Below are 27304 nucleotides of genomic sequence, written 5' to 3'. Positions count from 1 at the left end.
ATTCAGGTGTACAAAATGTAAAAATAAGACAATGCCATTGAGTAGTTTGTGGGAGTTGTTTACATTATCGAGGCATCTGCATGCTTTTTTTTCTATTTTAAAGGCGAGTCAGTTGAGATTGAGGCCTTTTTTTCCCCTCCACCTAAATTGGTAGCAGCTGCCTTGGAAGCGAGCTCGAGCCTTGAAGTGCAGAGCAGGATTAAGAGGCAGCACAATGGGAGGGTTTGCAGGGAATGCCTGTCCTTTTGAAAGGGTATCATTTAGGCCTCTTAGCCGTAGATCATCTTCAGCTTACAGCAGGCTGAGCGGGAGATTTCTATCAGAGCCATCATCCCGGCCCTCTGAAGGCCCTGTTTGATGGCGGGCTCTCGTCTGCCGATTGAGTGGAGGAGGAGGAGGAGGACCACCCCCCACACCCCTACAAACCCAACCCCCACAACCCTCAGTTGGTATGTGTCCCACACAACGGGGGAGAGACAGCCTCATTAAAGCCCTGAAGCGGGTGTGGTGGCATCCTTAGGCACCGATTCACTGGCACTACACAGAACACGGAAGGACCCCCCCTGCCAAAACTCCTCCCCCCACCATATCTACCTATGTACATTGCCCAGCTCTTCAGAACACTGGGCACAGTGGCCAGAATTAACCTTGATCACATGACAGGAGGTCATGGCTGATGCAGTGGATTATTAGCCTGTCTCTGTACTCTCTGTAGTTCCCTTTCCACAATCCCATACTGAGCTGTTCTGGAGTATGTGCTTCCTCAGATGACATGATGACCTTCCCTTGGCCACTTTATCCTCCTCACGTGTTATCCCTGCAATAAGGACTTTTTACGGTATAAATACTGTATCTTTATGAAAAACTTCTATACAAACAGTAAAAGGCAGCATCTTACAATGATATTTCCTAAGACAGTGCAAACACGGTACATGGTGAGTTAAGAACAATGGGCAGCCACTTTAGTGGCTGTTCAAATGATCTTGGAGATGCATGAATTGCTGTGAAACTTCTTTCTTCAAAGGATCTCATCCACGGCATGGCACAAGAACGTTTCCCCCCAGCCGGGAAGGCGGTCACTTCCTCTGCCATCTGTCATCACTTCCTGTTCATAAGGATGGAGTAATGATAGCTTGTAGGTGTCTTATCCAGGGTGGTATTTATCCGTGTCTCAGCACACTCTGAGAGTGTTCACGATCATTATCACAGCTGAATCCCGCCGATTTCTGTGGCCACCAGCACTCAGCAAAGACTTGCACTCCTCTGTGAATTTTTAAATCACCTGAAGGGCCAGGCCTTCGACTGAGGCTAAAGAGAACTGAAAACAATCAAACACAACCTTAGCCAAGAGTACAGCGTTGACCAGTGTGAAAGAAATAGACAAGCTAGGCAAGCTACCTTTAAAACTCATCATTATTTCTTACATTTAAGGATGGGAGGCCCATCAGCAACTCATTCCTTGTTCCAGACTTGTATCATTGATTGTAGGATCACAGTATGAAATGTATTATTATTATTATTATTATTATTATTATTATTATTATTATATGACTACTGATTTCATGCAAATTTCACAAGGAAGAACTATCATAAAATCTTTAAAAATGCACACATGCAAAAAGTCTCTCTCCAGGTGCTGGAGCAAGGAGGAATCACATAAATAAATAATGTTGGCACACTGTTAAATGCTCCTAAGAAGAAAAAGGTTTAATGAGAACACATCATGGGAGCAATTAGCAGTGTGCAGACATCTTTTTACAAGGAAAAACTATCACATTTAATGCAGGCAAGTAGAAAGGAATGAGCTAATGGGTGATCTCCATTCAAAAGCGCAACATTTGGTGATTGTGGAAAAACAAATCAAAACCAGATTTGGGAGTTATCAAATAAAGGTAAGCTCTATGTCACCCCATTTCTCTCACGTACAACACTGAAATGAATACAAAATTAGTTTTCCCAAAAAAAGAGGATGCAGCAGAAATCACTTTCGACCAGACCTATGTTGTCATGCCAGGTAACCTGTCCCTTGTCAAAAACTGAACTTGACTAAGGGGAATTTTAGGACACTTTTTTTCATAAAGAAAGTCGGCAATGACGCTGGTTTGGAGAAACGCATCATGCATGTGCTGTCATTTTCTCGTAATACCTTCCAAATCCATTCGACTCTTAAAATAATTAGACGGTGCTTGTTACTTAAATATTTGTTCTGGTACAGCGCACAGAGAAATGAAGTGGAGCAAGCTTAGCAGAATCTCGCCTTTGTTCTCCAGCATCCTCCATGCTAGAACCACAGACAGCCTTTATTGTTTCAGGTAAATTTAAAGTAGAAAAAAAAGTTGAGTGAGTAAAATGCTGAACTTCTCTAGGCGTGCTTATTTTTCGCAGAGAATGCGTCTTCGAAAGCACGGTCGCAGTTAAGTCCCAGGGTATTGCTCGTGAAAGCGTTGTGCTGTCGCCGCAGCTGTTTGTCAAGCAGACGGGATATCTGCGCAGAGCCGCTTTTGCGAAAGAGCGACCGGCTGGTTTTTCTGCGATTGCTGCCACCGTCTGCGGCATCTGCCACCGCGAGAGCGCGCCCGGCTGGTCGCCGAGCGCCGTAGCGCGTGAGCAGGCCTGTGCAAACTCGCCCCGACCTTCGCCGTGTGCAGCACCTTTCCGTTGTCCACTTCCATCCATATATCTGAGCGAAGACCCCTTTCCCAGTGTGAAACCGCAAAGGCTTAATGTCATGACAAAAGCAACAGATAAAGGATGATGTGCCCACAGTTGGTAACGTGGGAACAAAGCCATTTCCTTCTAGGAATTGTCAAAATATATTCCGGTCTTTGACTGCTGAAGGATATGTTACAATGTTGTGGGGATAGGTTTCCAGCCGGAGGTGCGCGTAGACAAGCTCTAGCCGCCGATTTACTGGATGTCGTTCTGCCCTGTTAATCGCAGACAATCTTTCTTCAAGCTCAACCGCTGGCCAGTTCTACATGTCCCCGACAAGAGAGGCTGTACCCCCTCCCCCTTCTCGGGCCTCTCAATAATTCTCCCTGAAAATTTATGCCAAATGATCCATAAGGTGCTTCATTCAAGGTAGCTTTTTAAACTGTCAACCTTATTTAAGTTAAAATGCCCTTCCCACAGCAAAAAGTCCAGCGTCAAGATGTTGCAAAAGGTAGCATAGTCACCTAGATCTAGCCTGACTCACTGGATTGCACAGGAGAACCTTCTGAGGGTACGACATGAAGATCACAGGTTCTCCCGCATGTTCCGCACCACTTAAAGCTGCGGCAAACCGTTTCCCTTGACTTTGATCGCCATCAGCGTGAGCACCGCAGCCAGTACATTTAGCATCACATGCTAACAGTCAATGCCTAATGCCATCCGGACAGGTTTGAGCAACAGGTCTACCAAATGAGTACGGACAGAATCTTGATAGAGACTGAGGGGGGAAACATGTGCACAGGAATGTGTGAGTTACAGTACAGTAGCATAAAACTGGAACGGGCTGTCAGTGCGTAACAGCCGAGAAGACTGGCGAGCCAGTGTCGTGTTCTGTATGAAATTATCCATATGGCCGTCTCCCAGGACGGGGATCACATGCGGTTATCGGCCCATAGATTACTACTTTTATGGGCCCAGTATGGGGGCCGATGAAACCGATCTGAGTCATGCCCAATAGACAGGCATTAGCCTCAGCTATCGAGTGTTCTCTTCATCTTTTACAGTGCTGTGAAGAAAACCCTATCCCCCCCTAGCCCAGGCAGCCAGGAGCAGTCACGAGCTGTCATCGTAGTGTACTCTTAAATATTTAACTTCCTCTAGAGATTGTAGCCGTAATATAAGATATTTCCCTGTAATTCCCGCTGACTGGTACAGACAGATGTGAAATTTCAGGGTACCGCAGAGTCTGTAATCAGCTTTTCAGCGTCGTTTTTGCCATCATTCTCTTGGCCCAGCCAACCGGGCGAGAAGCTTCCTTTTCCCCAGAACTGACTCTCGCTTATTTCACAGTTACAGTACCCACTGTTTTTGATTTTGTTTTCCAGTTCATCATATTGTCAGTGTTGCTGACTGGACCATGAAGAAATAAAAAAGAATTAAACTACCAGTTATGCTTCATGGATTTGCTCAAATATTTAGTCTGTATCATAATTCCAACTTGGAATTATATGGCAAATTATACGGAAAATTAGTTTTCACTTTCAATTCACTCTGAGTTCACAAAACTTTTTCCACAGTTCCACTCTGCAGCTCACGTAACTGCAAAAATGCTCTTCTCGCATTGAGGCAAGAAATAGACTTGATGGACAAACTTACTGAATCGTTCCAAAGCTCTCTTTCCTAGCTGCTTGTTGGTAAAAGCACCCACTACATGTGCAGGCTAAGTCTTAGAGTCTAGACCTGAATAGTTGGAAGCTGGGTTAGCCAGGAGTCCACAGCATCAGGATACTATTGGCAGGGCAGGGTTCATTGAGTTCCTGCACCATTAGCACCCCTTAAATATTTAGACACCCACAGGTTACCGGTTGTCATCAGTGAACAAAGAATAACTGCCTATTCTGATTTGGAGGAAAAAAATAGAATAATTCACCCAAAAGTTTTCTCTGTCTCTCATCAGAGTTTAGAAGCTAGATTGCAAGAGGAACTGGTCAATTCATATGACCTTGTGAAGACTGCCCATTTAAGAGGAATTGAACATCAGCTGAGAGGTGAGATGCTGTCTATACAAACTTTGTTTGCAGATGCGAACGACCGGATATGCCACAAAATTACACATTTAAACAATTGCAGAGAATTAGAAAGTTTTGATCCACAGAACACCTCTGCTAAAGAGTTACATTTTTCCTGAGTTTGAATAAATAGGTTCAAACTTGTGCGGAGCAAGGACGAGGGATCTAAGACTATCAGTTAAAAGGATCTTCTAATGGCTAATGGAAGTACAGCTTCACACCTTAGTGAGTGCAACTTTATACAGCGGTGATTCATCACTCTGGGCCCGTGTCACTCATGGAGCCACTCTCAGTGCCCCCAGGCCTTATGGCACAAGCTGAGCTCTCTGCTATGCTGCGAGCAACATGATCCCAAAGGGCAGGTCCTGTCTCCGGCGTGTTTGTGTGCTGTTACCCTTTGATTACACGTGTTTATTGCAGCTACCAAAATTATTTTTGGGAATGAAAATGCTTTGGACCAAATGATAACATTAATGTACCCATTCAATGATGATATCAGATTGGCTGTATCATTATGTGTCCCTGTCCAAAAAGTACTCTTTCTATCTATTTATCTATCTATCTATCTATCCTTTATCTCCCTCAATTTTATATACTGTACTGGCCTAAATTTATTTATTTTAAATCATTTTTTCTTATTGGACTAGAGAATTTGTGACCAACCACTTCCATTGTCGCCAAGCTCAAGGAAATTACACTTCCCCAACAATGTTGACAAACACCAACCCCTCCAACCCCCCATACCACATCCCTTTTTTTCCTGTAGTGAGAGGGTAATATTATTTCCTGTTCTAGCCATGGGAAACGGGATTAGATTAATCCAGTTCTAAACTCCGCAGAACTGGGTCTTCTAATTATGTACTCTCCCCTGCACCACCCCCACACCCTCCCACCCCCCTTCCCCTTGAGAGTGACCCTCTGAGCCTGAAACCCTTCATTATGCTCTTAGCGCATCAGGCAGCCACGGGGGCGGGCCTCATCTGAGGCGCTCCGGCCAATCCCTGCCCTCGGGGCCTGTCCCCATCAGCCCCCATCAGGCCAGTGGAGTCTGGGTGAAATCGGCCCGGGCCGTGCTGACATTTCGTGGCTCTGAGGTGAATCTGTGCCTGGGGCCGACCGGGGGCACTGGTGCATCTCAAGAGCTGAAAACTTAAGTAGGACTGATGAATCGCCGCATAGAAATCGGAGGCCCTTCTCTAATGGATGTTTGAGAACACGCACCCATCATAGCGATAGAGAAGGGAATGCTCACATTTTTATAGGTGCTACATGTGACAATGCATTTGGCCATTATCTGAGAGACTGAACCACTAAAGACTTAGCAAGGCATTTAATACTAGATTTTTGCCATATTAATGAGTACAATTTAGATTATTGAAGTCATGTGATAGTTATAATTGGATTAAATGTGTCTTGTCAAAAACACTGAGTAGTAAATGTAGGTATTTGTTGTGTTATTCCATGTATGTGAACGTAGAACACACTACCTCCATCGTTTGTCATTAAAAGTTAAAAGTGAAGTGTGGTTAGACTGATTCTAGACTGAAGCCTAGCATTTCCATTGTACTTTCAGTCATAATTTTCCTCCTCAAATAAAAATACAATTTTATTGTTCACTGCATTAAAACTGTGTTCTTGAGTAACAATACTGTCATATTGTAAATCAGGCTAATACAATTGCAGTTTAACCATCTGTATTAGTGTAATTAACTCCAACAACAGTTCATCTGAAAAGCCGCCAGTGAATTTTTAAGAATCATGCATCTGCAAGTGTACAAGCGTACATTTTCAAGTGCCGTCTGCATGTGACCACTTCTTTGACTTTAACTCAGAAACACCAAACCCAACAGAAAGAATTTTATGAAATAACAGATTTTTAAATCTGGAAGCATAAAAAATAGGCTTATACCGTTCCCTAAAGATTCAGAAACACATCCTGGGGAAAACGTGTAATTAGGAAAAAGAAGGTTAAGACAAACAGAATGAGCTACTTTTGATCTTGAAGGTGCAAAATAAAATAACTGATTCATTTAGAATTTGAATATAATTCAAAGGTTGTGTCTTTTGGCACATGTTGCTCAAGTGAAGCAATTCCTTGCTATTTTTCTGCTCACTGTGGATATGGTGTATTGATCATTTAACAGATCGTTAGTGTGGACGCGTGTGTAGTACTATTAAATTCAGTAACCCCTAATTTTACATGGTTTTTCTGGTACTGTTCACGTCTGTTCGACGAATTAATACTTTAAAGTTCGTAATTAAATTCAAAGAAGAGCGGATTCAAGACTGAAAGCTTCCACCGGAGATGTTTCTTTTCGTTCTTGAAACAGTGTAAGTGGATTTATCTCTGTACCAGATTGGCACCAAAGAGACAGGCAAGCCTGGGCAAATGCCACTCCGTGAGACTTCTCTGTATGGTCTGAATATGCATGCCATGCAGCTAACTGCACAAACCATTCACTACATATCACTGGGCAGGCGTGCCTGAAGATTTATTGGGCGTTTTCCTCCCCGTGATCTTTTCTTAAAAACACAACAATGTGAATACTCAATTACACTCAATTAGATATAAAAGAAGGCCCTTTGCAAGTTCACAGAATCAAAATGGACAAAGCGCTGCATGGTACACCCCTCTAATGCGTGGGCTCGTTCTGGTATTGAAATAACTTTTTGTTTTGGACAAACACGATTACCCCCTGACGTTGCTCTTATTTGCATTATACGCATGGTTTTTGTGACCTTAATTGAACATTTGTCATTGTGGGAACGTGCGTCTGTTTAAAAAAAAATACTCTCATTGTTAAGTTACGGGCTGTGCTTCATGGTCAACAAGAAGAAAATGTGGTTTGAGTGATATAATTTGTTCCCAGATCCTAGGTCACAGTGTTTTCATTCGAGCGCAGGAGGGGTCCTTCTCGTGCTGCCAGCACCCATTGTGTCGCATCCGCGGGCACGAAAGTCTTTTCATTTTTGCTTAGCTCGAGACAAAAAAACCCACTAGAGTGCATTCAATTATACTCCAATTACGAGGTGTTTCACTTTATTTACTTGCTTTGATTGCATGCGTCCAGCATATTGTTTACAAATTTGATCAGGCTGCTGAATCGCTCGCACATTTCCCTGGGACAGTTCTCCTATTTATTATTATTTTTCATAGAGCGAACAACATTTCAATTGTTTTGTCCCCCGACGGTGGGGAAACCGCATATTCACAACAAAAGCACTTTACATGGTGTTTTGCACTCTGATGAATTGTTCAGTGGATGCTTGAAAACGTTTCTAAAGCGTTTCACAGTTAATGGGTAAAAAGAAATCGAATTGCCAAGCATTCTCGAACTATGCTGAAAAAGCAAAACCTTTTCCAACTTCAAAGTGCTTTGGGAATTTTGAAACTCCTGGGAACAACTGAGCACAGCTGCGCAATATTCAAAAAGAGCCCAGACAGTTTGAACCGTTTGAAAAGACGAACTTTCATATACCGTAAAATAAGCAGAGTATAAATAAAGCGGCCCAGACTAAGAGGTGAACTCTTGAACTCTGTGGAAATAAAGCTGTGATGACTTGTTGAAATCGGGTTTATTCAAAGTGACAAGCGGAAAATGTTTCGGTCTCACCTAGTGTTTTCGTGCAGTTGATAATGGACATTTGAGTTAATAGACATACAATTATCGTTGCAGTTATGAAGCAGGGAAATATGATCAAATCATTGCAGCTGTCGTTGTATTTACTGACAGACAAATTTCATATTTGAACAAATTAGTAGCATGGAGAACTATGGAAAATATGGATAGTCCAAGTTCCGTCCTGAAAGAGTGTTTACGTAATCCGCATAGACTGTAGAATTAAATATCTCTGCATGACTGTTTGGAAAGTGCAATTAATGGGGTGCACAGCAGGGATCCGGATTAATTCAAACGCTCAATCAAACTAGAAACTATGCATATAATAATTGTCAGTTCCATACTCTTGTAATAGATTATCATTTGTTTGCAAAAAATAAATACGTAATTATTATTATTACTACTACTACTACTACTACTACTACTACTAATAATAATAATAATAATAATAATAATAAAACTAATAATTATAATACAGATACTCCAAAGTATTAGTCTCTTACTAATATTTTGAACTTTTTATATTAGTCCACCAAAAACTCTTGAACAATGCGTCCTTTGGGATTGTTAATTGTACTAAATACTACTACTACTACTACTACTACTACTAATATTTGAAAATAACTACTACTAATACTACTACTCCTCATAATAATAATTATAATTTGCACATAGTGGAAAACGCTGTATGGTCAGCATCATGTCACAGCGCCTGTTATGCAAAATTGTTATGCAAATCATGTCGGCTAATCTAACTGAACATTTGCGTTCCTTTAAATTACAATTCCTACTCAGAACGAGAAAACTAGTTTATTTTTTAGTATCTGAGTATCTGAGGAAGCTATTGGGCGACACATCTCAGCTTTTAAATCGCTGTCCAGAATGTAAGCCATAATAATATGGTGTTGCGCGTAAAAATGTTTTATTATTTTATTAGTTCTGCTACTTCTAACATCTAACACCGCTCTTGCCCTGGGCTCTCTGCGTTATGCCGTGTTTTCCTATATTAAAAAGCAGAAACAAAAATAGAATAAAAACAGACAAAAACAGCCATTTTCCATAATTTGGTTTCAAAATATGAATGCATTTATTAAAGCATATTTGAGTTCGGTGGATTTAAATAAAATCATAAATGCACATTTACACAGCCCTCTACAAATCAAGGCACTTTATCACAAAGTAACTTATTTGCATAAATATGAACTACTGGTATAGGAGTTGACTCATACTGTATCTGCCCACCACGTCATTTCTCATAAGTCTCCTCAAAGGAAAGTGATGTCATTTATAGCTGTATTGATAAACAGACCTAAATGTTTTAAATTAAACACATAGTGTTAAAGCAAAAGCGTTATGTGTGTTTAGTGGAGACACGTCAGTGTATAGGCCAAAGTAGCCTACATTCATTTATGGACTGCAGCACATCTAAATGAAAACCCATTCACTGAAGTTTCAACCAGTTCAGGTATGGCAAACGGGGAAAACGTTTATAACAAAACTGATCTCATGATATTACTCGGCACTTACAGAAGTAAAAAAAGTAGCCTATTCTAGCACTATACACTGTGTAGTTAGTTTAATTGTTGTGGTTTTTGTTTTCATATGGGTCATCCTACCATCTAAACTTCTGTTCCTTCACGACTATATATTAAATTGTTAACACTGAAATGATTCGTAAGATGACTGCCCAAATGACCACTGTTTTGATTTGAGGGGTAGTAGCTCTGTCGTGGAGTGGGATGACTATTAACGTCAGAGTTCAAAATGGTGCTTTGCGTTGGCGAATATGAGCCAAGTCCAGACAAGTTCTCTCTGCTCTGGGTCAAATCCTCCAGAAGTCCCGAACCATACTGCCTGCTGCCTACGACGTTGTTGTTTCCTGCAAGCATCGAGTTCATATTGGAGACGAAGTTGTTGAAACAAGGACTGTGGTCGATGGAAGGTGATGGAGAAGACTTGGACTCGCTCGATCCGGGGGAATTCTGCAAACTCTGCGGCGGTGTGCTGAGAACGCTCGTGGTTTCTGAGAGCTTCAGTACGCTGCTGTCCTCTTCCGACTTCACCGGCACTACATTGGAGCTTCCGACGTTAGCATCCGTCCTCCTTTTCCTCTTTCGCCTGAAGTTTCCATTGTCGAACATCTTTTCACAATTTGGGTCCAGAGTCCAGTAGTTTCCTTTACCTGCAAAATAGAAAAAAAACACTTTAAACACTGGAAACTTTCATTGAAAACAAAAGATACATCAAAATATAATATTACGCATGTGCAATGCAGTAACTGTTGCACACACACACGTATGTATATATAAATCAGTTCTTTTTTTACTTTTTCAAAAATGAATATCCGGCATGGTCTAATATCGCCTACTTTAAAATGAACTTTTCCATTCAATTACTAGTTTTATTCAAGGTAACTCACCCGGATCGTCTTCATCTCGTGCAACTTTCTTGAAACAGTCGTTCAAAGACAGGTTGTGTCGAATTGAGTTCTGCCACCCAGCTTTGCTCTTTTTGTAGAAGGGGAAGTTTTCAGCCACATACTGGTAAATTTGACTCAGAGTCAATTTTTTATCTTGCGCATTTTGTATCGCCATTGCTATTAAGGCCGAATATGAGTACGGAGGTCTAACCATCTTAAAAAGTTCTTGCTGGCTGGACAGAGAGAGCCAGCCAAGGTCCGCGCCTCCAAAGCCCGTTGGTGGTGGCAGAAATTGCCTTTGATTTGCCCCATATCCCGACGGTATATACGAAGCCCCATTCGTTCCAGAAAGATAAGGAGACGAGTTGATACCCGGGCTGTTTAGCCACAGGTATGGGTTGGCAGTTGGCGATGTGTACTCTCCAAGCCCGTAGGTGGGAGGATGCGCCGTAGGCCTTTGAGAATGATGGTGATGAAGGTTCTGCTGGTACATGCTGAAGTTGTCGCAGTAAACGGCCATGTCCAGAAGCTCCTGTGCACTGTGGTGCTGAATAGGACTAGACTGAGGGTTGGGTGGCTGCTGTCCAAAAGCGTTCATAATCCGCTCTAATCAGTGGCGAATAAGTAGAGCGCACCTTCTATCAACATCAGGCGAGTGAAGTTCCAGTGGCTGGGATTGTTTCCGTCTGGGGTTTTCCCTGAAGACTGAACACTGTCGCTTTGGGGAGCAGTATTTAAGCAATGGCTCTCGCGCTGACAGTGAGCTTCAAGGCAAGAACAGGTATTGAATGGATTGTTGGGTAACACCCCTTTCCACTGTCACGCTCCACCCGTGCTGCTTTAACATAAGTCCTATGGGTGGGTAGTTGGACTTTTCACATTCTTGAAAGTTTGTGAACTTGTATTTATTTGTTTGTTTGTTCATTTATATTCACATCCACATATCGTTATTGGCTAATTAAGATTTTCGAATAATTTTGTCTCTATACTAGCACACGCAACACAATACTTCATTTGCAGGTTAAAGTAAAAAGAACAAGGTGGACATCGAAATTTTGCCATCTTCGTGGCATGAAGATAGACCTACTTATTTTATTGTAGATACACATACTCGATCAGGCTTGCTCCTAGTGTTTCCCGAACATGTTTAACTGATGGTCTTTCAGTAGTAAACGAGGTATTTATTCACTGTTTCTCAGCCCAGACATTTAGGCTGCTAATGTGATATTATGACTTGAGAAATTATTACCCTGTTCAACATTCTGTAGTTCACACACTTTAACTGAGCGTTAACATTTTCAGCATCTACTGCTAGCCCGTTGAAAAAGTTCACAAACAATTTCCAATTCAGTTTGAAGCCAATATTAATATAGCGAGGTCTACATTGAATACATATCGAACAGGGTATACACATTTCCACACAATTCACCGCGCTGCAAGCTGCTCCAAAGAAGGGCTGAACAAACCAAAACAATCTGTTGTATACTGTATATAAAACTTGAGACGCTCTCGAACAAATCTACTGACTAGACTATATACACTAAAAAAAAGCGATGCGAACAAGATAAATAGAAGGGAGATCATCTCAATGTTATTATTTATCCTCTTTCCTTTAATGTTTGTCTCTGCTTTTCATCAATAATTTATCTAGGGTCTATAGATTACACTAGAGTTCCGGGGAAATTGAATATTGTCATTAATTTCGTTTATAATATAAATGAGCACAAACCTAATTTGATTTCACAAAATATCAGTTTATGTGCTGCTGTAAGTAAGGTCAACTGCTTGGTAGCCTAATGAGAAATCAAAATAGGTAGACTACAAATCATGAAAAATCATTAAGTTTTACCTTCATTTTTATGATGGAGGAAACACATTATTTTGACTTTTTTACGAAATGAGGACAAAAATGGCAGGATGAAGTCATTTGTAAAGTAGGCTACCTGGTGGCTACGACAGGGTTGTAATCCATTGAAAATCTGGTTGAATTTGAGATGGTTATTCCCAGGAAACGTGGTAGTCTATTTTGTAATAGGCCTAAACTTTTTAAAATATAAGCATATTTTTGATTTTTTAAACACATCGAAGCAAATCGAAGAACCGTTCTTAAAATGAAATCACATTATTCGAAAATGAAAACTAAGGTCATTAAATGCTTCATGGCCACCTTTGTCAACCAGCTCCGCTCGCCAATAAAAAACATGTTGAAGTCCACACGTGTTGAGTACAAAGTGTCGGCTATTAAAGTTTTAATGCATTTACACGCCCAAAGAAGTATTTTAAATGATCCGAAGCTAAGTACAAAGGAAATGTAGCTAATAATGAAACTAATATTTTTTTTGTTAAAACAATTTCATCACACAAGATACTTTTTTTTTTAAACATAAATTCGTTTATTATCGTTTTACCTTTCACTGTATAAAATATGCAGACTGCACAATTTATATAGACCGCTTTTCACAACCAGTTAAAAGCATAATAAAATAAACACGAACAAACAAACGCCATTGCTTATTTATTTATTTGTAGCTTCCAGCTCTAAATCTAAAGCGTTTGGTTCTGACTGAATAAGTCAACTTTAATTTCATATGAAAAATGATCAGACTGGAAACTTTACACCATGCTTAAACACGGAGGCCTCAGCGATCGGTGGGCTTCTCGTCTCATATAAGCTACTGCCACCGTGTGGAGGTCTAATTCCATGTAATTTCGGATATGAACATTCACCCAAATAGGTCTCGTCGCAAGGTTAACAAGTCGCTATTTTAAACACCGCTGCTTATAATCAACAGGTTATGACGCACAATATATATTTTAAATATTTGGTGTATTGTAGTTCTTCATTATATTAGATAGCAAGGCAAGAAACAACATTCATAATGCAGTGAAAAAATAACATTGTCAATCAGTTGAAATTTAGATTTGAATTGACAGATGAAGCGTATAAGGAGGCTGTTTTCAGAGCTTTCACAAATACATAGACTGGCTTAAATCCCCCAAAACCTGAGGGCCAAAAGCGGTTTTGTATCTGCTGATGTTATTAAAAATCTGCGGTGCAATTGCTATGTCCCCCTATTTAAAATGTAAGGATATTCATTCAAATCGGCTACAGTTCGGAGTCGGACGATTAGCGTTGGGAAAAGGAAAAAGGAATGTCGGATTTTGACAATACTTTGAACACACAGTGACCTCTGGTGGTATCGTTATAGCCTACATCACGGTTTTTTAAAACCAATTTTTCACACTAGTCTGTCAATGGGTAAATTGGATCAATTGCATAATTAACGCGGTCACACAGATAGTGCACCGTATTATGGAAAAATAATTCAATACTAACATAAAAACATTCAGAAAGTATCAAATATAAAAATAAATGAAGCATATGTGCTTGTCCAGGGATATCATTTTGTTTGATGCCAATGTCAGTACATAGGCCACCGTACTAAGGGGCTGGGCGATACAAATGTTGGCCAATGCCAATATGGTACCTTGATAACAAAGATAAATTCTACAGTTCATATGAAAGACGTAAAATGTGCTCCTGAGAGAAGGCTGCACAACTATGGACAGTGATACAAATTCACAGGAAAGTTTGAAGTGGAAAAATTTGCTGTGTACTTAGCCTATTTTGACACAAATCAAAAGTTTCTGTTTTCAGGTAGGTTAACCCGTTGGACAGTAAGTTTTTTGGGATGTCTTTTTTTTTCCAAAATTGGATTCAGGGTTCTGGAACTCCAGTGCTTTCAATTACCAGTTGAGATTGTTACATCAGCATTAGAACGTTCAGTTAAGGACATTCTAATCACATTCTAAAGTGGGTCAGTCATTTTTTTAGGGACACAGCACATATACGTTATGACTTTAAAATGTGTGATGGACAATATATTTTACAATGAAGTAAACAGCAAGTGGTGAATTATTAGAAACCGTCAGGAACACAATTAGACTTGAATGTAAATATATCAAAAAATTTAAAAAATCAGTGCTGGTGAGGAGCTGTGATGACTATACTGTACAAGTCTGAAAAACCCCTGAGCTATAGGCAATGGGGCCCAAAGCCCCCTACCTGGTTTATTCATTATGTCATTATTCTGTTCATGTAATGTCTTGTGATGGGCAGAAAACTAATAGGGTGCTATCAATGGCATATTTTAAATTATTCTGGCAGTGGCGAAAACTAATAACCATCCAGCCAGAGGGCTGGCACATGAAAGACTGCATTCTAGTGGCATCTGAAAACCCTATGATCCGCGCTAGCTTGCCACATTCATGGTTAGAGCGAGCGCCCACGTCACCGTGGTTGCCTACAGCGGGCAAATCAGGTAGTAAACGGAGAGATACCCCACATGATTCCAGTGGATTAATCAGCCAAACATTCCTGCTCTCCATGACCTTGGTGTAATTGGGTGACTTTTAGGCGTTGTTGAGGCCACGGTCTGCACAACCGCCAACCACAAGCAGAGCTTGCAGAAGAGAAAAGGGATTTTTTCCCCCTGAACGGACAAAACCTACCCACTGCTTGACAAAGAAAAGCTAATTACCAAAGACTGCTCAAGTGAACGAGGCAAATGACACTATGGGAATTGTAGGCTCAGACAATTAAAGGTGTTATTCTGTTGTTGAGCAGAGAGGCAGAAACACTTCACTAAACCAGCTTGAAAAACAGATATTCCGTATGAACTACAGTGCAATTAATATTTCATGGCATAATTTAAAAAATGTAGCTGTAAAATAAGTTCTTGTAGCATGTTTACGCAGAGAACCAAAGTTATGGTAATTAATTTGCACCATGCTAATTGACTGATTATTGATTGATTTATTAATGGGTCAATTGTTTTAACTTTACATTTCGGTTGTGATGCATTTCCTCTCAATGTAAATAAAAACTAGATGAACTCCACTGAATGACTTCTGGATTTATTCTCTTACATAATTCTTTAGTTATAACCGGACATTGTTGTGCCTTTATTTTAAGGAGACTATTTTTGTTTAAAAGGAAGAATTACACAATGATTTTCAAACAAGTTGAATGCCTCTTATATCAGTTCAGGCCCTTGAGCTTTAGAGTTGTAAAGTCAGGAGTTTTCCAGTAGTAGAATGAGGCTTCATGAATGAGTTATAATGAGATGTAAATGACATTTTCGTTTGTACCAATCATAGTGTTTTGATGTGCAACACAAAGTCTAAATTGGGTCAAGTTAGAGTAAACTAAGTTAATATAACATGGAATTCATGAAACTTCACTCTGCCTTTTTTCCATCCCATTAGTGTCAGCCGCATCTCTCCTGTAAATCATACCCTAAAAGGATACAAACACAAAAAGCTCACTTATTCCATAATAAGAAAAAAATTAACACTTTTACGAATTAACAGCATTTCTTCCAGTTTGGATCATTAAGTGTTTCAGCAGTCAGTGGTGCTACGTGCAGCACCAGGAGGACTAGAGTTTATCCAGGTCAGAGTGGTAAAAGACCATCAGTGGAAAAAAAATGCATGGGGTCCGTGGAGGGAGGGGTTGAAAACTGTCCATCAAAAATGACAGATGTCTGTGTTCACATGAAGGACTGCAATTATCTGAACACGTGTATGCAATAGAAGACTCAGAGGCTCTGACTGTAACAAGATACACTGTGCTCTTCACAACTGATCCCACTCCCCCTGGCCCATACACACACACAGACACACAAACACACACACACACATGGACATGCATTTGCAAACACAGCACACCACATGGCGCGACACACACACTGCGCACAACACACACACACAGACACACAAACACACACACACACATGGACATGCATTTGCACAAACACACGCACACGCACATGCGCGCAGACACACACACACATGCGCACACACACACACACACACACTCACACATTCACACACACACATACGCACACACACATACACACACACGGACAGACACACACACACACACACACACACGCACACACACACCCTAACACAGATAAGCACGCACACATACACAGACACACACACACAGACATGAACAAACACACAGATGGAAACACACACGCACACACACAGACACACTCACACACATACACTACTCTCCCCTCTTGGAGAGAGCTTTGTTCTCTGTTGATTCCACTATTATCAGGTCAGGGGCCTGGAGATGTGCTGTTGTGCATTTTCAAGCTGGGCCTCAGCTGACAGCTCCAGCTAGCCTACAGAAGTAGAGCTCTAGCCGTATCCAATACCTGAATAACCATTATGAACCCCCCTCCCCCATTAAGTAACCCAGCCCCCATGGGAAAGTGAGTCAGTGGGGAAACTAATTTGTCTCACTTGAGCTGAACTGTAAGCTAAAGGAAAGATTGAACATTTCTAATGGGTCTTCTTAAAAAAAAAAAAGTCTCAAATAAGCAAGGCTTTTTTGAGGTCAGTTCAATTGAGTAGATTATTTTGTGCATTTTCTTGTCCTCTCCAGCAAACCTCCAATAATAGCACTGTATCACATTACCTACAGCCTGTTTACAAATCATTACTGTTGAAATGTAGTTTGCGTTATTTTGATTAAATACTCTCTTGAGGCCATTGGTTTTGTTGTACCATCCCTCTTCTTAGCATTCAGCTGCGTTTTACATCTGCCCTTATTTTGGATCGGCTGTCTCAAATGTCAATTCCAGTATCAACCCATAGTCGTCCGTGACAAATCTGCATACTTTGATTAATTGACCGATTGTGTGAGGCAGTATGGTTACAGCTCACCAATATTTATTTGAAGGATACAAAACACTGCAGCAGAACACAGAAAAAAAAAGAATCATATGTTAGCTTTGCTAGTTAGTGTATTAAATGTTCTAGTTTGATATTGTCACCCTGCGAGCATGCACGGACATGCACGTGCACACACACACACACACACACACAGTAGTAGCAGCTTATCTTATTTCTCATTTGAATATACTTTTTTTACAGGTTTTCATCCATTCTTTTCAGTTCAGCAACTTATTAAAAAAGAAAGAAAATAAATCATGTGGTCGGTAATTACGACAAGATCTTCTCAATTAATTGGATTGTCCACAGTGAATCCATAGGCAACTAAAACGGAATTACATAAATGATTACCTAATCACTGGCTTTAATTAATTATCATGAAAATAATTTGGTCTTCTTTATTCTTTCAAGCCCTACAATCTTTCCTTCAGTGAGTAATAAATTAAAAATCTGAAATTGTTTGGGGATACCTTAATAAAAAGGTGACAAACACACTTTATTTTTCACTTTGTGACAATTTAATTGCAAAAATTCACATGTGCCTTCTGTTTTGATTTTATTCGCTGGTGGTTGTTATCAGTGGCCATTTGTACAGATGAGAGCACAACGTGTCCTCTCAAGGTAACTTCTCATATCTTCTCTTTTCAAGCCAACCTTTCAAAACAATTGATAAAAAATCTCAGGAGGAACACAAATAAATCAGTCTAGAAAGAAATGGTTGTAATGACCTTCAGGTGTGTGTGTGTGTGTGAGAGAGAGAGAGAGAGAGAGAGAGTGAGAGTGAGAGAGGGGGAGGGAGAGAGAGAGAGAGATAGGGAAGGAGAATGAGACAGAGAGAGAATGTATGGTTCCATGCACCCAAAGAGAATGACAGGTATAGACAAAAGATATTGAAAGGATAGTGGCTGTGAAGTAGCCTGATGTCGCGTCAGCATTTCCAAAAGAACTGAATGTCTGAGTGTGGAGCAAGATGAAAGCATAAAGCTTTTATCATATAATGGCGAAATTGGATTGAGCGCATTAATATTTATCTTTTTATTCAGCTTAGTAAAGTATGCTGAAAGTAAAGCAAGTTCAGAAAAGTCTTTACAAATGACCACCCTGGCAAACCCTGACATTATGGCCTAGCATGAATAATTGATGTCCTGATATATACTTTGTGTTTCCAAAGCTTTTAGCTTGCCTACTCATACCTACTGATGGAGTTTACACCAGCCATGACTGGAACTGGATATCCAGGCATGATTACAGATCACCTGATCGGCTTGTGGATGCATGTGCATACATGCATGCATCTTCATACATTCTGTGCTTTAATATTTATTTAATATTTAATATTCTACCCAATTTATATGTGATAGTATATACACAATAACACTTCTATTAAACATTTATTAAAAAATAATACCCTGTCCTGAGTTGTTTGCTAACATAAGCACTGATGGATCTACTTAGTGACTGAAATTCACAGGTCATTTTTATTCACTGTAGCCTTATAAGAAATACTCTTCTTTTTGATTGGTTGCTTTTTTTGGTAACCTATGCACAGTCCAATATAAAGGCTACAATAAATAAAGTCACATTAATCATTGCACAGAACTGCATTTAGCACTACCAAAAAGCTGAACAAAAATGAGGCCAACTTCATGCAGACTGTAAGACCAATATCAAAATGCTTTGATAAAGTAATTTATGATGTTTATGGTGGCAGGCATAGCCATCCCTGAGCCATTTTTCATATTCATAGAGCATAAGATTTAATTAAACACGGAATATTAATGAAACGGCACAACAAGTTTTAATGTTAATAGTTTTAGGTTTGACACAATATGCATGCATGCAGAGCAAGCCTGATGGCATAACACGGTGCTTACGAATGAGTTATTAGCTCTTGTGGAAGGTCAATCATCGAAAGCATTGTCATTTGTGCAGTCTCATTGTTTGCTGTCATTTCTCTCTCTCTCTCTCTCTCTCTCTCTCTCAGCAGAAGAACGTGAGAGTGAAATTAGTCTTTTTGAGCAGATGAAGGAGTAATGTGTCTTGAGTAAAAGGTTTCTGAAGTTTAAAAGTGGAGCTGCAGCCTGTTGGAGAGAGAAGAAAAGAGCCCCATAAGGAGTCTCTCGCTAGTGCCTGTCTTTCATTAAACTCAGACAGCTGATGACACATTGTGCCAGACTACAGGCTGAAAGGTTTTCAAAACAGACTTTTCCTTGTGGTCTTTCCGTGTAATGCATTGAACTCCCTGGATATCTGTCAATGCCTGCTCAGACAGCTCTGACATCATATATTCAATCACACAGACAGTGTTGCCAGATTGTGCAGATCCCCTCCAAACTGGGATACTTCTTTTATGTTATTGTGTGGGGGTATAAATGGCTTTGGGCAGGTTCACCATTTTCAAATCTGGCAACACAGAGCAGCTTATGGTTTCACACACTGTATTGGGTCCAATTATGTCATAGTCATGTATGTTAAATCCTTCCTTTAGCTTTTCCAAAAGCCTCATAATATTTGAATTTGAATTACATGGCACCTGTACCAGGCTCTGTGCATGTGTGAATTGGGTCTTTTCAGAGACGTTCGGGCCTACAATGCTTGCTGATTTATGTGGAGCTCTGAGTCCTCCGTGGCTCTCTTGGTACTTCTGCAGTGCTGTAATGAAACTTGGAGAGCTTGAGCGCTGCTGCTTTTTCGGCTTAATAATTCATCCCCTCCTCTTACTTTATCCAGTGCCATTAATTATTTAAGACCACAATATTATCGGTGTCAAGCTGGCCATTTGCACGGAACGCAGCTCTTTGAAAGCGTTTGCTCGAGAATTTGTACGTTTCATATCTAACCGCATGGTCCCCTGGTGTAGACAGCTGGAATAACAACTGGTAAGGGACCTTACCTTGAATTCAGTCACAAACAGTAATGGTTTCTTTATGGTGCTAATCTGTGGTGCCTGGGTTGTTCACCCGACTCATAAACTATGGCTACTTGTATGTTTGCAGCCCACTGTTTATATTTTTCAACTGTAATGGGAATAATTGATTCAGAGTGTGTTTTGTAAAAGCCTGTGTTCAGTACATCACTGCTTGGCACAAAGTCAATTCCTGAAGAATTACTTTTGCTTCACAAGTCATCATTAAATTATACATATCCAGTCTTATGGAACTTCAGAAGAAAGCAGACCCAACACTAACTAAAACACTGGATGCTTGCTTGCACAGGTCTGTTCACATTTGTGTGTGTGTGCATGGAGCTGAACAATATTGCAGATTGTGGAGTTCCCGATTTACCATCCCAAAAATAATTACATCACCTGAACATCCATCCATTATCTACACCCGCTTACCCCAATCAGGGTCTTGTGAAGTGCTGGAGCCTATCCCAGCATGCATTGGGGGAGAGGCAGGAATACACTCTGGACAGGTGGGCAATTTGTCGCCGGGCACACACACCATTCACTCACCATTCACGCCCACACTCATACGAATGGCCAATTTAGAGACCCCAATTAGGATACCTGCATGTCTTTGCATGTCCTCCGAGTACTAGTTTCCTCCCACAGTCCAAACTCCACACAGAAAGGCCCACGCCCACATCATCTGAACAGCTGTAATATTTTTAGATCTTATAGTGGTATGGTAATTACCCCCATAAAGTGATTGGTTGGAACTGCTTGCAAATGACTCCAGCTTTTTGTTACACTTCCATTATCTACAGCAATTGTGCACAGTCGAGTATACAGTCAAGCACTCGCACTTACTTAGAAAGGCATAAGAATAAAAGATTGCTTCCTGCAAGTAATCAAACTCAGTCTCCTGTACAGTACAGCTACCCCTTGCTGACCAATTACAGTCAAACGTGTCAGCCCATCTTGTAGGAGGGCAATCATCCGAGTCCCAAACAACCAAGTGTCCCAAATGAGAAAAGCCGACTGAATATCATAATTTTTCATGCTGGCATTTTTAGTAGTTTAATTCCCATTTCCTTGATGCAGGTTCACTCCTCCACCACATCTGAAATGCCGCTGAATAAATGGAATTGGAGTATCCTCACTGAACTAAAGCAGTTACATGCAAGAGGTAGAGATACAATATCTCTCTCTCTCTCACACACACACACACACATACACAGCAGACTGAAGAGTACATAGGGGGAAAAGTAGACGGTTCTCCAGTAGCAGGCAAAATGAAGCCATTCAGGAATTGCATTGTTCCAGTTACAATCGTTGGTGAGGTCCCACTAACAATATTCAGCCAATAATGTTTTTGTGGCACATTTGGTTGGTAGTTTTTACAACCTTCAGGCTGAGCGGAACCAGATTTAATTTTAAAATTATTTATTTATTTTTGGTCCTATGTTTGGAATTTGGGGTGGGTTTTCTCCCCTTCTAAACTTGGATACATTAAATCACAATCCTCTGGGCCTTGGGGAGCTGGGGGGTGGCTCTCAAATCAGATTGTGGGAGAGGGTTTAAGTAAAACTTTCACTGACATTATAAGCTTGTCCACTGGCAAATTCAGTGGTCTCATTTGCATACATAAAGATGAGCCCATCTGGAAAAAACTGCTGTTATAAAAAGCTAATCTTTTTTGATTCTTAAGTCTGAATTTGCTTATCTATAAAAGGAAAGCAGGATGGACCAGAGGAAGATGCTGCATGAAAACAGGTGTTCACCAAAAGAGGGCAGCAGTGTTCCAGGTCCTCGCTTGGTCTGTGGCTATGTACACACATTAAATCCAGGTAAAATCTATTAATTTATTTTTACAAATAAAACATTTCAATTTTGTGAGGCAATGACTTGGTGCATTGCAGTTCCGGCCACATGTCACATGCTGCTACACACACACACACACACACACACACACACACATATGCACAAGCAAGCATGTATATACGCGCACACACATGCACACACACACACACAAGCACGCATGTATACACGCACATGCTCACACACACACACACATGCATGCGCACATGCACACACACACACGCACAGAGGGATATTATTTACATTTTGGGGTATTCAGAAGGTCGTTGTTTCCAGCTAAAGGTGTGTGAGGATAATGCAAAGCGAACATTTTACCTTACTGTTCTCTGTAGTTTCCGCCTTGTTCCGCATGCCCCCTGACTTTTTAAAGTCAGCTTAATAGGACATGACTGGCTGCAAACAAACGCATCCCAGGGACACCAGCCCTTCTGGGGAGAAGAGCCCAGCTGAGAGATGATCACCCTTTTAAGCAAGGGTGCTCTGGTTCAGAGGGTTTTCCAGCTGTCTTTAAAGAGCTACCCCCCTCAGAACACAGGAAGGAAGCTAAATGGCTTTAATCAGTGCGATGATTGATTGAATCAGGTGGTTAAGTGGTAGACTGCAGAGAAGCAAGCAGAGAATACAGGCCTGATTCTTCTGGGACACACAGCTCTGCGTGAACGCATACATTTATGCAGATATTTGTGTAGGTTACAACGGAACAGCCTCCTGTATAAGCAGTAACATCCAACAGTGCGCCACTGTGCCATTTGTATGTAGATTGGTTGTATATTTGCAACCGGCAGATTTCTGCATTTATTCAGACCTCAATATCACACACCGCTGAATGGCAAATGCACTGATCTTTTAAAAAATATTTCATACAGTTTTTCAGGATATTCACCAAATTTTAAATCGATATTACGATGCAAGCCAAGGTTCTTCTTCGCGAAACTTTTTCAATCACCGAAATTAACCTCTTGTAAATGCCGGTACTATGCACAAGCTTAGCTTGTGGCATCACACAGGGGGGAATGAGATTGTGCATTTCGCTTGTGAATGCCAATGCTTTGCTAAAGCTTAGCACGTGGCATCACTAGACGAGGGGGAACAGATCTAGCCGCAATGAAACCAAGGCTGCCAGAGCTTAACGCACGAGGGGGAAACAAAGTCGGATGGTGAAGGACAGAGCGAGCAGCAGGTCTGCCGGTAGCACGAGTCTACGTCACGCCCACAAGACAGCTGAGCTCAGAGACACGGTTCCTATGAAAAGCGCCGACAGAGATCAGAGCAGCAGAGGAGGCTGGGAGCAGGCAATAATCACCCACTTCTCCAGACCAATCCATTTGAAACGTGCCACATTTACAGGTACAGAGATATATCAGTGTGAATCCAGAACTGTGCCCTCAAGTGTGTCATTTTTAGACAGTATGTATTATTATCATTGTAATTGTAATTATTATTATACTTATTATTATTTAAATGTCTGCCCAGTTAACAAATACATCATAGTGCTATTGCACACTTCATAAAATGTGTTCATCAAGGAGGAGTATGACGGGATGCTGGGAAATCAATGGTCCTGTTACATTACATTACAGGCATTTGGCAGACACTCTTATCCTGTTCCATGCACTCCAACCACAATTTAGTGCATTTCAACATCTTATCAGCAAGTGACTACCCAATGAAACCTTGCTACAGCCTAGAAAGCCATTCTAGCAAATTATGGTTCTATTTACCCATGAATGTCTGTGGGACCCAGCCAGAACTGTGGCCGCTACATGAATCGCAATGAACAGGCATTCGTTATTTGCAACCAAATAAAGCATGGCCCCTAGGTATTAAGAGGAAGGAGGTACACATTAATGATGGGAAGCACACTTGACTGAGCAGGATCTTTGATACCCCCTGATGGTTTGCCATTGAACCAATTGGGAGCATGACTGATGGGCACAGGCGTTCGAATGGAAGGCAATCCTTTATGAATGCAGTGGTGTCATTAGTGCTGGCATCCGACATTATTCAACCCTTCCCTTGGGTATGTGTGTGCTTATTTGTGAGTGCAGGGATTGGACATAACAAAGGGCTACCTTAACTAGAATTGGAATATTTACTGCAGCTCAGTGGCCAATAGTGGCCATTCGCTTCAATGACAGACCACACCCCCTTTCCTTGCTTTATTGCTCTTCCCAGGTGATGCGCTTGAATAATTCTGTTCTCCACCAGACACCATGATAGCACATTCATAGCCATTTGTGAAACATTCACCTACCCACGTCTCCGTCGTCTGGCCTTTCGAACTTTGGCTCACACCATCGCAATGCTCTCCAACGTACAAAATGGCACCCTGAAGATGCCCTTCGCTCTCCTTGTCTTTTCTCTTGGCCCACTTAATCAACATCAGGATCTCCTTAGGGGACCTGTGGGGGATCACAGATGTCCATCACTGTCACTGAGCCAGGTGGGACAGCACCTGTGCCCTTTCTCTATTTACAAAACCTCTGAAATCTCCCAGCTTGCGCATTGCCCTCATCCTCCAAGGTACCGCATTTGGCAGAGACCAAGCAGACACCTGTGATAACACCAGGGGAGCGAGCAGAAGCAGCCGAAAACATTCACTACAACTAGATGCCAACTTGAAAAAGTACAGAATACAGTATCTGCTATTGTGGATGGGAAGATTACCATACAATCAAAACAACCAAATTAACCCATGACCGGAAATGCAATATGTAATAGAAATATACATAAAATAATTTGGGACTGTGCCCATTCTTTTATTTGAGTGTGACATCATATTTACCCATTTGTCTTATTTGGGAATCAAGTGACACCACCACAAGTGTCCACTTAGTAACCCCCATTACATTTGACTCAGAATGCATATCAGTCCACATAGGAGTGCAAAAGCAATGTTTCACCAGTAGAGGTAGGAGTTGAATTCAATTTTACAAAGCCTATACTCTCTGTGCTTGTTTTGTTAAGGCCTTTCTGGTGCATGTCACCAAGTTTGAGATCATCTCCAGGAGACTGCAGTGCTAACTAGCCCGTACTTTGTATTGTTTTGTGCTACTCCTTCAATTTTAATTAAGTGGGATAACCTATGCAATAGTGTCAAGGAAAAAATTGTCATCGATCAGTACTAATATTGTGCATGCATAGACGCCATTGTAACCAGCATACCTTAATTCACAATGTAAAGACAATATGAGTAAGAAATAATAACAAGTGTCTTTCAACCAAAATAACATATTTGCCACATAACAAATGACCACTATATGCCATAGGCCAGTGGTAAGCAACCCTGTTCCTGGAGCTCTACCATCCTTTAGGTTTTCACTCCAATCCGAACAAAGCACACCTCAGTCAACAGCTAGATATCTCTGTTGAGCTGCTAATTAGTAGAGTCAGGTGTGCCAAATAATGGTTCAAATGAAAACCAACCGGACGGTGGATCTCCAGGAACAGGGTTGGTTATCAATGCCATAGGCTGTAACTTGGCCAAATGCCAGTCATGTTAAACATTAAAATAGTGCCATGTTAATAAGGACACAAGAACATCAAACAGGCCATTCAGCCCACATCTGAGCATTATTTGGCCGTGTTTGGAATCACTTCGCGAGAGTAACGGGTTCTTTGGTGCAAAATGAGTAAGATCACATGACGGAATCAGCGTAATAATAGGCCTATGCCCAGGCAAACAACTGACACCGACGATTGTGAGGCACAGACACGGGTCACACAGTGAACCATTATGCTAAACTGGACGGTTTATGGAGATAGCTACTTGCTATAATATGACACTTGGATTGAGCTGTGCGATTTGCTTATCGACCGTTTAGCTACATAAAGGCCTTTACTGGTGCAATTGCTATCCCATTATTATGTTTATGGTTGGGTTCCATTGAAGCCAGTTTCAAGTAATTAATGGTCATGCAAATTGTAATCAAGTTTCGGTGCCAACCACATTAGCCTACGATTGTTGGTCAGTGGCAAAGTTATTACATTTGAGAGTTTGCAGTTTGGTGAAAACTGACGTGTTATTTGAAATAAACTGCATTACGCTGAAAATATTGGGTTCCTTTAACTTCCTTCTTATCAAGGATGATAAAACAGAAAACAAACGGCAATGCATTAAAAAAGTCGGCATAAGAGTAATTTGTCAGATTGCAGACATTAAGAACTTCGATGTTCTTTACAATCACTGTAAAAACGCCATTAAGGAAGCGTTTAGATATGCAGTGCGACTCACTGTGAAGCCAAACGAGCTACGTTGTCGTTGTTTGGATTTTGTGTAGCAAAGTGAAACACCATCTTCGCTCGTCTTTGTTCACCTGGAGTGTGCAGAAGTTGGTGAAATCGGCCGTGAGTTAGGGTACAGCAGCCAATGCTGCCACGTGCATTTGTTCCTACTCAGAACGTTGCTATAGTACAACTCGAATGCACGTTTAATTGACCCTGTTTTAGAAACTAGTCAATGAACAGAGGCTGGCTTCTCAATTGTCCAAGGGAATGAAAAGCAGCAAGAGCGATTTTGGCTGAAAGTAACTTCACAGAAATGTGAAAGTTCACGGTCAGTTATTGGGGCACAATGAGCACATTTTGCGACAGGTCTACACGCGTCTCTTTAACAAATGTTCTAACTAATTGTCAATAGCAGGTTTGTCTGAACGAGTGTGCAGTAAGTAGCTTCTCCTTCTCTCAACCTCAGGCGAAGTCGATAAGCATGATGCCTCATCACTTGCTTTTAGTCTACTGTTGATAGTGCTTTAACTAGAGCACCATGGTGCTTATGTTAGTTGCAGCCATGAAATAAAAAATAAATAAACACCGAAAGTCCAATGACGGCTATAATTAATCAGCCATTTACAATGCACAGCCCTCTAACCCATGTTTATGGGTTAGAACAGCATGTTTATTCCAAGATTTGCTGATCAATTGGATCAGTTCTCAGGCAACTAATTCAGCGTGCTCCTTCCGTTGGAAAGAGGTTACAAGATTGATTGACCAAGATAATTGCACCTGAATCCTTAAGGTGGAATGAATT

At 41.0% G+C, this 27304-nt stretch overlaps 1 protein-coding gene across 6 annotated transcripts; it reads right to left on the bottom strand.

Annotated features, from left to right (window-relative positions):
* On the bottom strand, window positions 1–27203 carry foxi1 (forkhead box i1). Of its 6 annotated transcripts, none has more exons than XR_010328210.1 (3): window positions 26510–27201; window positions 24530–24677; window positions 1–1318 (listed from the first exon to the last, which is right to left on the bottom strand). XR_010328210.1 is itself a non-coding variant. In XM_064320735.1 (2 exons), exons 1-2 carry the CDS (start codon window positions 11356–11358, stop codon window positions 9961–9963), a joined length of 1161 nt encoding a protein of 386 aa, XP_064176805.1. In that variant the 5' UTR covers window positions 11359–11642; the 3' UTR covers window positions 9405–9960. The 6 variants fall into 6 exon arrangements, 1 of the variants encoding a protein (XP_064176805.1); XR_010328207.1 differs by lacking the exon at window positions 1–1318 and adding an exon at window positions 10384–10523 and having other exon boundaries at window positions 26510–27154; XR_010328209.1 differs by lacking the exon at window positions 1–1318 and adding an exon at window positions 15662–16059 and having other exon boundaries at window positions 26510–27199.
* Window positions 27204–27304: the final 101 nt, after the last annotated feature.

The sequence above is a fragment of the Anguilla rostrata genome, chromosome 2, assembly GCF_018555375.3.
Source record: "Anguilla rostrata isolate EN2019 chromosome 2, ASM1855537v3, whole genome shotgun sequence".
Classification (NCBI taxonomy): Eukaryota; Metazoa; Chordata; class Actinopteri; order Anguilliformes; family Anguillidae; genus Anguilla; species Anguilla rostrata.
This window is presented reverse-complemented; position numbering and strand designations above follow the sequence as displayed.